Raw genomic sequence first — 17,643 nt, 5'->3', positions numbered from 1 at the left:
GAAAATTATTTTCCACCAGAAGTGCAAACAAAACACCGAAGACCTGCTCGGCATGATGATAGAGGGGAGAGAGCAACATATCATGTTACTGTCCCAAGCATGTTCAAGGAAATAGGACGACTTAGTGGAAAATTCACGAAGCGGAGACTTACGGACACTGAGAACGCTCATTTGCAAACATATTTGCTCACCAACTGTGAAGATGTTCTACAATATGAGAGGTAAAAATATTTATTCATTTATTGTTAGATTAATATTCAATAAATTTATTTCATATTGATAATATTTTTGTATATAGTGTATATATGGCGGAGTTGCGTATGACTCACAGGCATGCAACAGAAGATGAGCTTCGACAACTTAGAGATAACGGATTTGCTGCGTGGCTTCGTAGTTATGTGAGTCATATATCCTATTACCCTATGCAAATGATTAGTTTAAATTTAATATATATAAACTAATTAATTTTGCAATCATATATGTTTTTTTATAGGTGAATGATGGTTTGGCCAGAGGTCTTGTGTTCGATGATTGGATACGCGAATTTGTGCAGGGACCAAACTATGTGGTCAAATCATATCCTAAATTTTGTACGCGAGGATATGCATTCACAAGGAAAGGTCATTCTAAGACAACATATGATGCTGGTGTTTCATCTTCTTCTGGTGACGATGTCTACTACGGCAACATAAAAGAAATATTGGAAATCCAATTTCCTGGAATGGTTGGATTGCGTTGTGTAGTATTCTATTGTGATTGGTATGACACCACCCCAGATAGAGGAGTGAAGATTGATGCGTTTGGTGTTACATCAGTTCATTCGCGGCGGAAACTTCAATATTATGATCCCTTCATTCTTGGTTCGCAAGCTGATCAGGTATGTCAATATATTCATAATTTTTTACCAATATAATTAATTAATGTTATATATTGAACTAATACTTTGTATAATTGATATGTATAGGTGTGCTACATCAGTTACCCTCGGGTGACGTACAGAGACGATCCATGGGTTACTGTAACGCAAATCAACCCAAGAGGACGAGTGGATGGAACTTCTGATGATGATGAACCATTGCAACCAGAGTCTACCAGCAACGCCCAGGCAGTTGAAGATTTGGAAAATGTTCAACTCGTTGAGAATTTGACTGTGTTTGGACATGATGCTGTCGTACATTCAGAGCCGGAAGCCGAGGTTGGGGAGTTTGATGAAGATTCAGAAGATTCTGATTAGTTTTTTTTTTTTTTTTTTTTTTAATGGTCCGTCGGAAATCCCTCGCAATATACCGACGACATAGCGACGACAACGGGTTTCATTGAAAATTGGAAAGGTCGTCGGTATTTCGTCGGAAAATACCGACGACATTCCGACGAACTTGTCGAGTTCGTCGGAATGTCGTCGGTATTTTCCGACGAAATACCGACGACATGTTTTTCTATAAAGTTTCAATCATAAAAATCTATAAATTTAGATGCCAAAACTATGAAAATAACACATAATAAGTGTTTAGTATAGTATTAGATCGCAACCGTTCAAATATAACAACTCATTAAAATATTTATGTATGCATATCATTGTTTTCATAACATCTCATCTTAACATTATGTACTTATACAATCATATTTATATAAGCTTACACTACAAAAAATATTGTTGTGTAAAATCGTGTTATAAAACATTTTTATTGTTAAATCTTTATGCAAATACTATATATATTATCAAAGGTTTGGATTTTGCATTTAGAAACTTGAAAAGAACACCCTAAACACTAAGTCGTCGGAATTCCGTCGGAATATACCGACGGAATGTGTCCGTCGGAAAATACTGACGGACACGTTCCGTCGGAATTTCAATTAGCCCGGGAGAACCAAACCGCTTGAAAATTTTCGCGAATCGGCATTTGGTATATTTTAAATATACCGACGGAATACCGACGAACCCGTGTCCGTCGGAATCCACGGAAATAAAAACCCTTCTCCTTTCTTCTTCGTTATCTCCGCGGCCTCTCTCTCTCTCAAAACTCTCCGGCGATTTCGGCGATTTCGGCGACTCTCCGGCGATTCCGGCCTCTCTTCACCGGCGAATCCTCTCCTCACCCTCCTATCTCTTCCCCAAACCCCAAATCATGTAAGAATCATCCCAAACCTTTTTTTTTTCAATTGTTTAGGGTTTTGGAAGTTGATCTCGGATTTTAGGTTGTTTGATTGAACATTTTAGGATTGAATGGATAGTTTAGGATATATAAGTTAGGATTGTTGTTTTAGTTTTTTTTGGAACATTTTTTGATTTTTAAAAACGTTTTTTGATTTTTTAAAACGTTTTTTTTTATTTTTAAAAACGTTTTTTGATTTTTAAAAACGTTTTTTTGAAAAAAATATAAATATTTAACACCATTTTTCTTCATTTATAAATTTTAACAACATTTTTCTATATTTATAAATTTTTTATAATTTTGTATACATATATATATATATATATATAAAAGGTTTAATAGTTTTTTTTAAAACGTTTATAAAACCTTTTGTAAATATATAAATGAAAATATGTTTGATGGGTTAATTTTTTTTTTTTAGGGCCGAGGATGAAGCCCGCCCCGCAGCCCGTCTTCGACGTAGTTCGGTGAGCGGTTCCCGTGCATCGGTATCGTCTCATGACTCGGTTCCCGCATATATTCCCGCTCCAGCTCCCTCTGCCCCTCACGCTGCCCCTCACGCTGCTGCTCAACAGGATCCGGGGGTCATGCCGGTTCATCTATTGGTTCAACAACCAGGTCGAGAGCATCTCCCGTTTCTCCAACTCAACCCACGACGAGGCCATAGCACTTGGTTAGTATTTTTTTTTATTTGTACCGTTATATTTTTTGCTTTAATTAACTTGCTAACTTGTATTTTTTTTTAAAGGTTCACCAAGTCGAAAAATGGCATTAGCCGGAGCATCAACCAGATGATGTACTCCATGCTCCGTTTTGGATATCCAAAGTGGAGTGTGATCCCTTCCGACGAACGAGAGTTGTGGTTTCGTCAGTTTGCGGTATAGTAACCCTTCATTTTTTTTAAGTTTTTACATTTTTTTACATATATTTACTTATTAAATTGTGTTTGTTTTGTAGCAAGAGTTCAACTGGCACTCCGATCTTACGGAAACAGTCCGTAAGAAATTCAACGAAAAGGCCATGGACTCTTACACAAAGCAGATAAACGCGTGGAAGACAGTTTGGCAGAAGAACAAGAAGCCACGGTTCATCAACGGGGGGGGGGGGTGTGGGAGCAGTTGATAGCTCATTGGGAGAGGGAAGACACTGCAGAGACGTCTTCTAGGAACTCCAGGAACCGGAAGAGCGATCGTGGCGGGAAAGGTATGTATGTGCACAACCTCGGCGCTTGCTCCATGTCTACTAAGGAGGATGAACTTGTAAGTTTTTTATTATTATTTATCTTTATATTTTTTAAATAAATATTTTATATATTTTTTGGCTAATAATGGCGGTTTTTTTAGATCGAAGCAAATGACGGTAATCCCGTTGATCGTCTCCAACTCATTAAGGTGGCTCACACTAACAAGACGACGGGTCAAATTCAGGACCCCGTGATCAGAGGTGTAGTTGATTTGGTGGAAGCTGAGATAGTTTCTCAATCTCAGCCTCTCTCTGATGACGGCGACTCCACGGGAGCTTCAACCAACCTGTCTCTATTGCAAATAAATGAGATGGTTGAAAAGGTAATTTTTTTTATTAATATATTTTTTTTATAATGTCGATTACTTACTTGTCCATATTTACTTACTTTAAATATTTTTGTAGGCGGTTCCTAAAAGGAAAGGAGGCCGTTTAGTTGGGTTGGCCCGTCGTGCTTCTTCGTATCCGGCATCTTCTTCGCAAGCTCCGTATGCCGATCCCATGATTCTCGAGGAGCTACATGACAAAGATGAACGGATTGGGGCATTGGAGGAGCAGAACACCACTATCCTTTCGGAGAATGCCACTATCCGTTCGGAGAATGCCACTATCCTTGCTGAGTTGGCATCCCAGAAGAAGTTCAACACCGAGATTATGCAGAAGCTAGATCGTTTGATGTCTTCGAGTTCATCTTAGTTTATTTCGGCTTTATAAAACTTTCGGAATGTTTTTTTTTTCTATTTCGGTTTGTATGAATTTTAAACTTTATGAATGTTTTTTTCCTATTTCGGTTTTTATGAATTTAAATTTTATAATATTATTAGTTTTAAATTTCCAATTTTTTAAATTTATTAATATCAAAAAATATATAAAAATGCAAAATTAATTTGTAAAAAAAAAGGGTATATACCGACGGACAACGGTCGTCGGAATATACCGACGGACATATATCCGTCGGAATTTACCGACAAACTCATTTCCGTCGGAATATACCGACGAACGTGGTTCGTCGGTATATTCCGACGACCGATGTCCGTCGGTAAATTCCGACGCCCAAAGTTCGTCGGAATAAACCGAGGAACCACGTTCGTCGGAATTGTAGTTTTCCGATGAACTCTGGTCTCGTGTAGCCGCATCGTAATATCGTCGGAAGTTCGTCAGAATGAAGTTTCTCGGTATTCGTCAGAAAGTCGTCGGACGAATTTTTTTTTTCCGACGAAACGATACCGACGGACGGGTTCGTCGGAAATTCGTCAGAATAGACCGATTCCGACGAATTTCCGACGATTTCGGCCATCAGAATCCCCCTGTTTTCTTGTAGTGTAAATATTATTCTGGTTAATGATAGCCATTAATATGTGGTCAAGGCCACCGACGGCTTGACTAACGTATCCGGCTTAATGAAATTATTTTGCTCTGGCTTGATGAAGCTTTTCGCTTAAGCCCCAAATGGTTACTCGTCTGCCTTCTTAATGCAACTAATCGGTAACGTGGAGAAGAGAATGTTGCACAAGATACAAATAGAACATATGCATTTGAAAGAAGAAAACAAAACGGCAATGAATGAATTGTTATGTCATTATGTGCACTTGAAAGAATGTGGCGGTAGGCCTTTTTATCACAGTGCTTAAATGTAAATTGCAAGTCCAATTTGCATCAATACTATAACATATATATAGCTTTTTTAACCTAACATATAAATAGTTTAAATAAATATTTTGCCTGTATGTATATAGCTTTCCATCATTAAATTTGTATTGCAATTACTTGGTAGTCTTCATTGTGCTGCCTACACAGAGTCAAGGACCACACAACTTGCAATATGTATCTATTTTTCTTACTCGATTAAAACATGTTTTCCTTCGTATCCATAGAAGGTAAAAGGTATCGTTTTTTTTCTTCACAGGTGTCGTATTTTTCTTCAACTCTGTAATAAGCGATGAGTAACAATCTGATGTGGTCGAACAATATTGACATATATACTCAATGACGTTTAGTAGTGGGGTTAACCACTTTTACATTACATCATTTTTCCCGTGACCAAAAAGAAAAATATTATATATGGCAGTGGTATGTGATATTGAAAAGTGGAAGCAAAAGAAAAGGAATATGATTAAACAAGCAGGGGGATTAATACTACTGTATATAATTTGGCAAAATAAAAATGAAAATGAAAATATTCATCTGGTAGGGCAGAAGATTTTAAAGTCATCCGCTCAAAAAAAAAAAAAAAAAGGTTATCCGCTCACAAAGCAGAGAGATTGGTCCCACAATTTTTTTTCTCATTTTCATATGCATTCATTAATCTATAAGTACAGTAGGATAAGTGTCAGGCTATACATATAACCTTTATGCCATCATTCGTTCCAATCCCAATAGCTCAGCGAATCTCCTTTACCAGTTTTTAAAAATAAACTAATAAGTGGGAAAATGGTTATAAATTTTAGGGATAAAGCTTGGATTTTTCTGGCGATTATGTGTTTTTCATTGTTGATTTGCTCAACTAAAGCATTGGTCTCTTATGATCATAAAGCTTTAATCATCAATGGACAGAAAAGGATCCTTCTCTCTGGTTCCATCCACTACCCAAGAAGCACCCCTGAGGTAATCTTTTTTATTCAGTTAAATAATCTCTTTATAATCAAATGCAAAATTTCTTGGGTTTTGATTAAATTTACTGAACAATTGCTTTGATTTTTCTGCACATGGGGTCTTATTTTTCTGGTTTTTCCCCTTATAGTCCAGGGTATTTCATTACAAAACTATATTTGTTTATATAGAATTGTGGCTACTTTGTTATATGCAGATGTGGCCTGATCTGATAAAGAAGGCCCAAGAAGGTGGTTTAGATGTTATACAAACTTATGTTTTCTGGAACGGACATGAACCTTCTCCTGGACAAGTAATTTAAAGACTTCTACCATTTTCTTACTTGACTCATAGTCATATAAAATCTCAATGCTGTATACTTCTGTTTGCTTCCAGTATTATTTTGGGGATCGGTATGATCTGGTTAGGTTCATCAAGCTGGTGCAACAAGCCGGTCTATATGTTAGCCTGAGAATTGGTCCATATGTTTGTGCCGAGTGGAATTTCGGGTAAATATATTAAAAATACTTTTCTAAGAATAAAAGAATATTTTCATTTGATTATATAAATTTACCGGTATATGTTTTCTGATTTTTAGGGGAATTCCTGTCTGGCTCAAATATGTCCCTGGTATGGTTTTCAGGACTGATAATGGACCTTTCAAGGTACACAATTATTGTAGAACAAATCAGTCTCCAGTTTGAATTCCATTATGAAGGTTTAAAAAAAAATCATTTTGATGTGAAATTGAAAGACTGCAATGCAAAAATTCACAAAGAAGATTGTGGATATAATGAAAGAAGAAAAGTTGTTTGAAACTCAAGGAGGACCCATCATTCTCTCACAGGTTTGTATCTTCTTTTGTTGTTTAAATTGATACGATTTTATATTATACATGATTCACATCTAATACATTCTAAATATATATAGTAATGATATTTCTTAAAAATGGGTAGATAGAGAATGAGTATGGACCAATGGAATGGGAGATAGGATCAGCAGGAAAGGCATACACAAAATGGACAGCTGCAATGGCGTTGGGTTTGTCCACAGGTGTCCCATGGGTTATGTGCAAGCAAGATGATGCTCCTTACCCTATTGTATCTCTTCCTTTCTTTTTCTTGTTTAACCTTCCCCTTAGTTATATATATAAGTAAGATAGGATGTTCTATTCTGGTTTCGTTTAGTTTGGTTCAAGTTTTTGGTTTAAATGGATCGTGATCGATTTAATGCTAACTTTTAGTATGGTTGAGTTTGGTAGACTTTCTATCTTAGCTTGAATTCTGCTTTTATCAATCTAGTTGATTTGAAATATCTTTTGTATGAAAATTAAAATATTTGATGTGATTTTGTAGATTAATCAGTTTATTTTTATTTCTTACGAAAATTGCACAATTAAATATGGATTAAGTTTATATCATTTATCAGGATTGACTCCTTTTCTTTTGTCGGCACTTAGATATTTTTTCGACAAATGAAGATATTTCTTATTGTGTATTTTTTGGTGAAAACACTATCGAGTTTTTTTTTGTTATGTTTTATAATCTTAAAATTTTCTTCCTTGGTGGTTTACCTTTTGAATATATTTGTTTAGCTTCTAGTTTTCCTTTTATGTAATTCACTTTTTCTTGTTAAATATTGTTGTTTTATTGATAGTTACAATAAAATATCGTTTTCTCCTTTTTGCTGTTTTTCCCCTATGATGTCTTTTTCTATTAAATTTATTTGGGACCACTGACCAAAAACAAAAATAATCCACGAGGACAATTTTTCTTCAACTTTAAATTTTAAATCTCAACAAATTTTATTCAACTTTGGAGTAAAATTTATACTGAATGTTAATAGCTTTTACCTTGCGCTCTATAATAGATAAACACATGCAACGGGTTCTATTGTGAGGGTTTCAAACCAAACTCGGTCGATCAGCCCAAGATGTGGACAGAGAACTGGACTGGTTGGTAAGTCACGAAGCTATTCAATATATACAGAATCACTATTCTCTTGTTAATTGTTAGTTTTTATATATTCTCTGATGAAATCAACAAGCTAGAGTATAAATTATTATTTACAGCGTGTGAGATCATTTCAGGTTCACGGAATTTGGAGGTGCGATACCAAACAGACCGGTCGAAGACCTTGCGTTCTCCGTGGCTCGCTTTATACAGAACGGTGGTTCATTTATGAATTACTATATGGTAACTTTAAAAATAAGTTCTAAGAAAAATTAAAACATTAATAATTTTATCAAATCGCGAACTTTATAAAAAATAGAATATATTTTATTTAACTTATGATTGAAGAGTTAATTTAGAATTGTTACAGTACCATGGAGGGACGAACTTTGATAGAACATCGGGCGAGTTTATCACCACAAGCTATGACTACGATGCTCCTCTTGATGAATATGGTAACTAATACTGATATCACATGAAAAATGTTACATTTTACATATTTTCTGACGAGTTTTTGTGGGTGTGTGAAAAGGATTACTGAGAGAACCCAAGTATAGTCATTTGAAAGAGTTGCATAAAGTCATCAAACTATGTGAACCTGCGTTGGTCTCTGTTGATCCCACCATTAATTCGCTCGGCAATAAGCAAGAAGTAAGTATGCAATGTAACTTTGAACAGAGGAAGTATCAAATGTTCATACAATTTTGTTTTTTTTTTGTTTGTTATAATTTCAGGCTCATGTGTTCAAGTCCAAGACTTCTTGTGCTGCGTTTCTCTCAAACTACGACACAAGTTATGCAGCAAAAGTTATGTTTAGGGGGTTCCCATATGATTTGCCCCCTTGGTCTATCAGTATCTTACCTGACTGCAAAACCGAGTATCACAACACTGCAAAGGTTAATAAACAGATAAGCTTTTATTGAAAACACTAATTACTTGTTTTACCAGAGTCTTTTGACTTGTGTAACTCTTGCACTCCGCAAAACCGACTCTGAAAATTTGGAGAATATAGACAATTTAGCAAAAAAATTAATACTATATCTTTTCATAAATTTGGAGGCATATATTTATGTAAAATATTTTTAGAACTTTGAAGTTATAGGCAAATATTTCATTTGTCTATACCCAGGACCGATCATGAAGTTATAGGCAATATATTGGGGGGTTTTAATATAAGAAAAAACTTTTAACACTAAATACTTCCAGATGACTTCAAATAGCCTAAGAATGTCCTAACTTTGCTGGTCTCATAGGAATTGTATCCTTGTTATTGAGATTGACAAATATATATATATATATGGCATGTGTAACGTGTTATAGATTCGTTCACCGAGCATACTTATGAAGATGGTTCCTACTAGCACGCGATTTTCATGGGAATCATACAACGAAGCAATCCCTTCTTCAGGTGACTATGGTACGTTTGCTCGAGATGGTTTTTTGGAACAAATAAGCATGACCAGAGACAAAACAGACTATTTCTGGTATCTTACAGAGTAAGTTATGTTTGACCTAGTTGTGACACATTAAGCCTCATTTTCTTGCTGATTAATTAGTTCCTGATCACAGTAAACTGGTTATGTTTTTATTCATTCTCAGCATTACAATTAGTTCTAATGAGGGGTTCTTGAAAACTGGCGAAGATCCACTTCTTACCATTTGTTCAGCTGGTCATGCTCTTCATGTATTCGTTAATGGTCAGCTTGCAGGTAAAACAAGATAAATTTTAAGGGCCAAACTCTGTCTTCTCCTGTCCTTAAAGCATTCATTTTTTAGGAACTAGTTATGGAGCATTGAGCAGCCCCAAGCTCACATTTAGTCAAAGGATCAAATTGCGCGAAGGCGTCAACAAACTTGCTATCCTAAGTACGGCAGTGGGTCTTCCGGTTAGTTCATCATCCAATTCGCTTGATTAATTACTGCCTTTTTCATTCAGGAGATGATGATAAGTTCTGAGATTTGTGTTTTTTATAATACAGGACGCAGGTGTGCACTATGAGACTTGGAATACTGGAGTTCTAGGTCCAGCCACACTGAATGGAGTTAACTCTGGAGCATGGGACATGTCTAAGTGGAAATGGTCCTATAAGGTCCTAATGAACAATAGTTTGATAAGTTAACTGCCACTGAATCTTTATACCAACCATAACACAGTACTAAGCTATGCGTGTGTGTGATCTGAGTAGATCGGTACCAAAGGTGAAGCTATGAGCCTTCATACCACAACCGGGAGTTCCTCTGTGGAATGGACAGAAGGATCATTCGTGGCCGTGAAGCAACCATTGACCTGGTACAAGGTAAGATACACTCCATCCGTTTCATATCAAGTGTCATTTTGACCTTGTGCACACAGATTAAAGAAACAATTAATTTTGTATATTTTCTATATAAAAACACAATTACCTATACACAATTACCTATCCACCTAACCATATTTCGACCAATAGAAAAATAAATTACTACGTAAAATTAATAAATTTTGCATTAAAAATCGAAAACGACAATTATTTTGTAACGAAATTTTTTTTCTACAACGACACTTAATATGAAACGGAGGGAGTATTTCTTAATTTTCTTAATAGATGTTTTAGGTTTAATTTATCGTTGATAAAAGGAACGGTTTCCCAGATTGACATACCAAATGCTATTTCCAAATATACACGTGATATTGGTTAGCTATCCTTCCAAACATCCGACAGGATTGTATTTTTTTGCCAGCTTATGTGTGTATAATTGCATTTTACCTATTTTTATATAATCTTTAGATGACAAAAAGCAATTGGTTAGCTATTATAATGTATTAATCAAAATTAACAAAAGATAGCAATTCAAGACTAGATATGAACCAATTGGTCAAGTTCAGAAAAAAAATCTCAAGCTTAGAATTGTCTTAACCGTATTGTTTGACCATGGCACGCGTCTTAGTTTGCCAAAACCCAAAAAAAAAGAAGAAATTTTTATGAATTTCAGAGATTAGTTTAGGTTTCGGGTATGATAACCCCCTTAATAAAAAGGCTTTGAAACACTTCATATGATGTTTTGAATGTTTTATTAATATGCGTTTGGAACACTTCAAAACATATAACTTTGCTAAACAGAGAGAACATCAGGATAAAAACATGTCTACCAATAAATTTGGATCAATATGATAAAAATAAACTTATGGATCGGCTGGGATTGTGTTGACTATCTTACCTTAGTTAAAAATGAGACGAACTAGTACCTTACTAAGACCATCTACATTGGAATTTCTTCCCCTAGTGAGAGAGGTAAGAACGTCTCTTGTTTAAGAGACTTCAACTTGGTTTTAAGAAACCCATGTAACACTTGTTATCTATTTAAAAATCAAACATTAAATTTTTTACTTTGATTGTTTTAGACATTTAGTGGAGCCTCTCTCCATTGAAGATGGTCCGTCTCATAGACACTCTTAAACCATCTTGTGGTGGACTATATATATGTGTGTCTGTGTTTTATTGAGCTTAGTTACGAGCATAATTTAGACATGTTCATATCAGATTCTTGCACTTTTTATTTGCAGTCTTCTTTTAATGCGCCGGTAGGCAATGAACCATTGGCATTGGACATGAACACAATGGGAAAAGGACAAGTTTGGGTAAATGGACACAACATAGGACGTCAATGGCCTGCCTACACGGCTCATGGTAACTGCGGACGCTGCAACTATGCTGGGATTTACAACGAGAAGAAATGTCTCAGTAATTGTGGCCAATCTTCTCAAAGATGGTGAGAAGAAAATGAAAACTGTCTTTCTTCTTCCTCGTCTTTCCTCTATATATTATTTACATGATTGATATATTAATGGGTTCTCCTTTTTTCAGGTACCATGTGCCTCGTTCATGGCTTAAACCATCTGGGAACCTTCTAGTTGTGTTTGAGGAATGGGGTGGTGATCCAAGTGGGATTTCTGTTGTTAAAAGAACAAACAAATGAAGCTCTTAATCCGGTTTTTATGGAGAAAAAAAATCTACTAGAGGGTGCATCTTCCCTGAAGTTATAATTAAGGTTCTGTGCAGTGCTTACAACATGTACAGTGGCAGTTATTGGTTTATATTGGAAGAATGGTGTATCCTCGCCTAAATAATATATTTGCAAGTGTATAATAAAGCTTATTCATAGAATAAACCAAATACAGGAATCAATGCTAATTACCCTAGTTATAAACACCATATGAATATATTTTATATCATCTTCCCAATCTTCTGAATAAAATAGTTCTTTGCCAAAACTAAAGTGTACCAGGCTTCCAGCAAATATGACGTTAATACAAGTTTATAGAGAAGAGGACACACACTAGAAGGTCTGTCCTAATGATATGTTTTGTTTTTATCTCTATCTTTATTCCCTCTTTAGATCTGTTTCATTTTAAATATCCTTATTTTCACCAAGTATGATTATTTTACTGTTAATTGTGTGTTATTATTAGTAGTTTTTTTTTCATTTTTGAATATTTTACTTATTGATACTAATACCTTGCATGTTATAATTTCCAATTACTTTTATCATTTTTATAGTCTATTTGGAAAGCTACACATCATTTTAACTAAAAGGTTGTGGTAAGAGAATTTTTTGAGGGGTAAAACAAAGATAGAGCCATGGAATACAAGAGAGAGTCATTGATTTAATATTTACTTTTATATATTGTTTTAAGTAAACTTTTATACTTATCAAATTTTTGGAATTTATTATAAATTATAATTAATTATCATTGATTTAATATTTACTTCTATATATTGTTTTTTTAACACTTTTTTTTTTGAAACACTTCTATATATTGTTTATAAATTAATGTATGTTATGAAATCTAAGATTCTTTTGTTATTTTGTGTGTATACATACCTTATTTATTTTTATAATTACAAATCATTTAATAGATTAAGTTATTTAATTATACTTATTGTTTAATCTAATATTTAATAATGATTTAAATATATATTAAATATTAAAAATTATTGTGTCTATAAGTCGAAAATAAATTAATATTAATTATTTAATAATAAGTACGAAATTATTAATTATTTAGATATATAGAAAATTTTATTATATTTTTAAAAAGATATAGTAAAAATTTATTAGATTACAATCTTAGAAAATTTTGTGTGAATATATTTTTAGTTACTTTATTTTGGAAATATTTAAATATTTAGTTGAGATAGTAAAATAATTATGTTGTTACACGACATATTAAAGTGCATAAATAATATAAGGTCTAAGTTTAGTAATATTACACTATAAACTAAAGTTAAGTCAAAAATATGTTTTTGTTTTAATAGTATTAATTTTATATTATGCTATTTTATTATTTGTTAAGGTGTTTATATAAATAATTAATTTTAGAAAAATATTTAAGTATATTAGAAATTAATTTGTGTATATAATTCAGTTAATAAAAAGTTTTTAAAAAAACTGAAACAGAAGTATCATTTATGAGTGAAAAAGCTTTGGCACAAAACATAACCGCATTCTTTACCTTCTGCTTCACAACATTTTTTTTTTTTTTTTTTTTTTTGTAACTGTCTGCTTCACAACATCCCAGGTGGAAAACATTAAAAAAAACACACACACACACACATCAAAAATAAGATAGATAAAACTCACGCGTTAATCAAGTCACAGAAGATTACGATGAACGCTACTAAAGAACAAAGAAAACATATGATCAGAAAAAAAAAACATATGATCAGATATCAAGCCTCCCGGTCGGAGACAACGTGCTGGTCCGGTATCGAGGCGATAAGTTAACGAACTCCAAAGCCTGGGTTCTCAGCTGAACCGGAAAATCAGCTGCACAACCGATCCTTGGACCGGCTCCAGTGGACCATTTCAGCATCAACTGATGACCCAACTGTAAAGATTTTGACTGTTTCTTTGAGTTGATCCTTTGTAGCATTGCTTTCTGTGGAACGTCATCTTTTGGGCTCTCAAACCCACCTGATAGCGTTCTCTGGTAACTATGCCCTTTAGTCTCCTCAAATGTTCCGTTACTGTTTTCATCCGTTTCAGTCTCTGCATTGCATGACGTTGCGTATTCTTTCTTCAAAGATTTGGTTCCATCTCCATTGGGTTTAATATAGTCGTCGTAATTGTCTGAATCTTCACTAGCTTTGTGCACCTATACAAGACAAGTAACTAGTACTATTAGCTCTCAAGTAAATTCCTCTCAAAAGAACCATATTCTAGTAAATGGTTTCCCTCCATTTCACAAAGATGATTTTTTTCATTTGTTAACATATTAAAAGATACATTAAATTTGTGTCATAAATATATTAGTTTATGTGATTTCAGTTTTCAATAAAATTAAACAAATAGTAATTCAATAACTTCAACTAACTTTTTGGAATTTAAAACATACTGTAATTAAATTTTTTTAAATCGTTACAAAATCTATGCAATTTCTTTTCCAAAATATGTATCTTGTGTAACGGAGATAGTATCATTCTGTAACCAAGATTTGATCGTGTAAGGTTAAGTAGAACAAGAGTTTACCTCAACATCGTCTAAGCTGACTTCATTCTCCCGAAGAAACGAGAGAAAGGTTTCCAGACTATCATCTGACGGCCTGTAATGTCCACTGTATGCAGAGATTGTCTGAATAGATACAAGACAACGTACGGAGATATAATAATGAATAGAACTCGAGTTAACTATTTTTGAAAAATGTAAACTAAAAGTACTACAGTAAATGTAAATTCAAATGCAGAAATAGAAACTGGTGTTTTGATACAATTGCAGACTTAGTAAATTACCTTGAGGACTCCATTGTCAACGACCACCCTCCCTGCGGCTAGTGTCGCTCCTCCAGCCAAAAAACTTGAGTGATGGAACCTTCCTTTCTTCTTCTGAAGTATACATAAACCAAAATAAAAAGACCCATTCAAAACTTTTTATCAACTATTCAAGCTATAACCACCAAAAAGAATAAACCGGTTTTCAAGAAAACCTACCAGACCGGCATAGAGTTTCTTGAAAGTACTCATAACAAAGATCCATTTTGTTCCCTCAGATCCGTGCATGGTGTGTAGAAAATTTCCGGTTAACTTGTGAACAATCTTCCCATCGATGATCACATACTCGTACTCTTCCCTCTCTTGCTGGTTACAGGAAAAAAGATTCACATGAGAGCTCCTTAAAATATGAAATAAAAAAACATTAAAAATTTGATAAGAAAAACATGGCACATACAGGGCCAAGATATTTGATGCATTGCTGCTTAAGTTTCGACCTTGAACAATCTATAAGATCCATATCTTTCCCATCTCCAACATCCAACCTGCAAGAAACCGTTATTTTCAGTTACAAAAAAAAAAAAGAAACCGTTATTTTATAAAAGTTACAGATAAGATTCATATCAATCTTATTTCTTAAACTACAAGAAAACACTTACAAAAGGAACCTTAGGCAATAACTTGTTTAAATAAACCCAGAGAATATTTGGTTTAAGAAGGTTTAAACATACCAGTAGAAAAATGGCTGGCCAGCATCAGCTTTACACCATTCTTCATAGTACACATGTAGGTTGTGTCCATACCGGTGCCTAGGGTCAATCTGATTTTAAATTTTATATTTTAGTATATACTTTTATAACTAAAAAATAAATTAATCTGGATATTAACCTAGCAGTAACAAAAAGATGAAGAAAATGATGGAAAAGGTTCAAAATTACTGCTTCAATCCAATGCTGAAAGGCTAGTTTTTGAGCTTTGTCGACTATGGACAGACCCTTGCCCACCTAACCACAACCAAACCACACGCTTACAAAACCTTTTTTTAACCAAGAGGATACCAAGAGGATAATTTTTCTTACAATAATATTAGGGAAAATAAATTGTAAGAGAAAGATATTTTTTAAACGGATCTTGATTTTAGTAAGTACAAATCTCATTTTTTTTTATTGTTTTTATTTGAGGATCTTTTTTGACGTCAACTTTTTTTTCTTTATATTAAGAGAAAAGGAATAAGGCATACCTTAGAGGCATTCAAGCTCACACGATTCCATTTGGAAACTGCAGTTTCAGGTCTTGAGTAATCGAAGAATGAAATCGTACTATGATTTAACCTCGCATAATCCATCGCTTGCCACCTTTATTCAATCATTAATTAACGTTAAATCATTCAAACTAATCTCTCCATCTAGTCAATGTTTTAGCTTACCAGAGCTCTTCGGCGACAACCACGGAGTCCGCTAATCTCCGGCGCGTGCGATAACTCCTGTAAACCTTCTGTACTTTCACCGCGGCCACGCTAGGAGGCGAGTCATCACTGGCGCCTTCAAGCGCGTCGGTGAAGTTAACGAAAGATTCGTCCCGGTGGCCTACCGGAGAAATGAGCATCTCACCGGTGGCGTGAGAGAACGGCGAAGGCTGGAAATCGAAGTTGGCGACGACCTGCATCTTCTTTACTTCTAAGGAATAAGGTAGACAAAACTCACTTGGTTCTTTAATGTCTGAACAAGAAACGGAACTCAGAGAAAGTAGAGGGTTGTAGTTTATCTGTCAACTTGTATGAGAAGAAGACTTGTGTTTCTCTGCGATCAGTGTTTTGTGTGCATTTATATATAATAAATGTCTCATCTCTAACCACTAGGACCAATTCTTTCTCTTTATTAGATTTTCCTATTCTAAATTTATTTTTTTTTATTATTTTTGTCAGCAAAAAATATATTTCCGTTTTCCTTGTGGGCAAAAAGAAATAGACAGGTAACAGCTGATCGTGAATTTATTATCACAGCTGATTGTGACCAATTTTTAATATGTAAACTAGACCCTAGCGCGGATTTGAATTTTTGGTTTTTGGTTATTTATTTAACTAAATAATGTATTTGTAATATTTGATGTATTATATTCATTAAGTAAATAATTTTTTGGCATCTTAAACCATCTATTTACGATGAATATTCGATATCATATAAAAAATTAAAAAAAAATGTAATTAGAGAATTGTAGACGATATATAAAAACAATGATTATTAATGTAAAATATGAAAAAATATTATATTATGATTTAGTATGACATAAAAAATTATAAATTAGTTATACATGTTTAAAGATTTTTAAACTTCTATAAAAAATTTAACATATAAAAAGGGCGATGAATTAGTCATCAAATTGTAAATAATTTCATAATTTTATTAATAATAAATTATTTATATTCTTTGTTTTTCGTCAAGATAATTATTAAATGTCCATAACATTAATATGTTAAAAGACCATATTATGAAAGCCCATGTTGTAATCGTTTTTTTCCGGGAAGTGTAACAAAAAAAATTACATTTAACTCTTCGTTTTGTTTAAGTTTGTGTCGGTAAAAGATTAAAAAAAATTTCTCTATCTTTTTCAATGTTCAATTTGAAGCTTATTATGCGGAAATCATACGCAAATATAGGCAATTGGTTGAGATCTCTATATCTTTATATTCTTATAAATTTTAAATTTATTGTTTCCTCTTCTGCAAGCAAATCAATTACCGAAGTAATAGATCAATTGGTTGGAATCAAATCTATTCTTATAATTAGTGTAATTATGGTTGCAATTTCTATATTTAATAGGTACATTAAAGATACAACATTGAAGATATTATGTTTTGATTAATAGAAGATATTGGATTTTGAGTTTGTATTTATTGATTTTTTTTTTATAAAGCTTAGAAAATCAATGGGATGATTGGTTGGTTGATACATCCTATAAAGA

General features: G+C 33.7%; 2 protein-coding genes across 3 annotated transcripts; one reads left to right on the top strand and one right to left on the bottom strand.

Annotated features, from left to right (window-relative positions):
* The first annotated feature begins 5,731 nt into the window (after nt 1-5,731).
* Nucleotides 5,732-12,155, top strand: LOC106418278 (beta-galactosidase 2). The gene is made up of 18 exons (XM_013858946.3): nt 5,732-5,999; nt 6,202-6,297; nt 6,381-6,493; nt 6,583-6,649; nt 6,739-6,831; nt 6,941-7,084; nt 7,854-7,942; nt 8,074-8,179; nt 8,307-8,391; nt 8,469-8,587; nt 8,671-8,832; nt 9,257-9,432; nt 9,536-9,645; nt 9,713-9,822; nt 9,916-10,026; nt 10,123-10,233; nt 11,478-11,683; nt 11,779-12,155. The coding sequence occupies exons 1-18, from the start codon at nt 5,826-5,828 to the stop codon at nt 11,888-11,890; spliced, it is 2,184 nt and encodes a 727-aa protein (XP_013714400.1). The 5' UTR covers nt 5,732-5,825; the 3' UTR covers nt 11,891-12,155.
* A 1,369-nt stretch (nt 12,156-13,524) lies between these two features.
* BNAC04G27770D (IQ domain-containing protein IQM3) lies at nt 13,525-16,499 on the bottom strand. Of its 2 annotated transcripts, XM_013857463.3 has the most exons (9): nt 16,109-16,497; nt 15,923-16,037; nt 15,621-15,686; nt 15,414-15,502; nt 15,140-15,227; nt 14,902-15,048; nt 14,704-14,796; nt 14,444-14,545; nt 13,525-14,069 (listed from the first exon to the last, which is right to left on the bottom strand). In XM_013857463.3, the coding sequence occupies exons 1-9, from the start codon at nt 16,345-16,347 to the stop codon at nt 13,638-13,640; spliced, it is 1,371 nt and encodes a 456-aa protein (XP_013712917.1). In that variant the 5' UTR covers nt 16,348-16,497; the 3' UTR covers nt 13,525-13,637. The 2 variants fall into 2 exon arrangements, with proteins under 2 accessions (XP_013712917.1, XP_013712918.1); XM_013857464.3 differs by lacking the exon at nt 15,621-15,686 and having other exon boundaries at nt 16,109-16,499.
* Between the last annotated feature and the right edge of the window lie 1,144 nt (nt 16,500-17,643).

The sequence above is a fragment of the Brassica napus genome, chromosome C4, assembly GCF_020379485.1.
Source record: "Brassica napus cultivar Da-Ae chromosome C4, Da-Ae, whole genome shotgun sequence".
In the NCBI taxonomy this organism is placed as follows: domain Eukaryota; kingdom Viridiplantae; phylum Streptophyta; class Magnoliopsida; order Brassicales; family Brassicaceae; genus Brassica; species Brassica napus.
The sequence above is the reverse complement of the archived record's forward strand: the minus strand, read 5'-3'. Positions and strand labels throughout refer to the sequence as shown.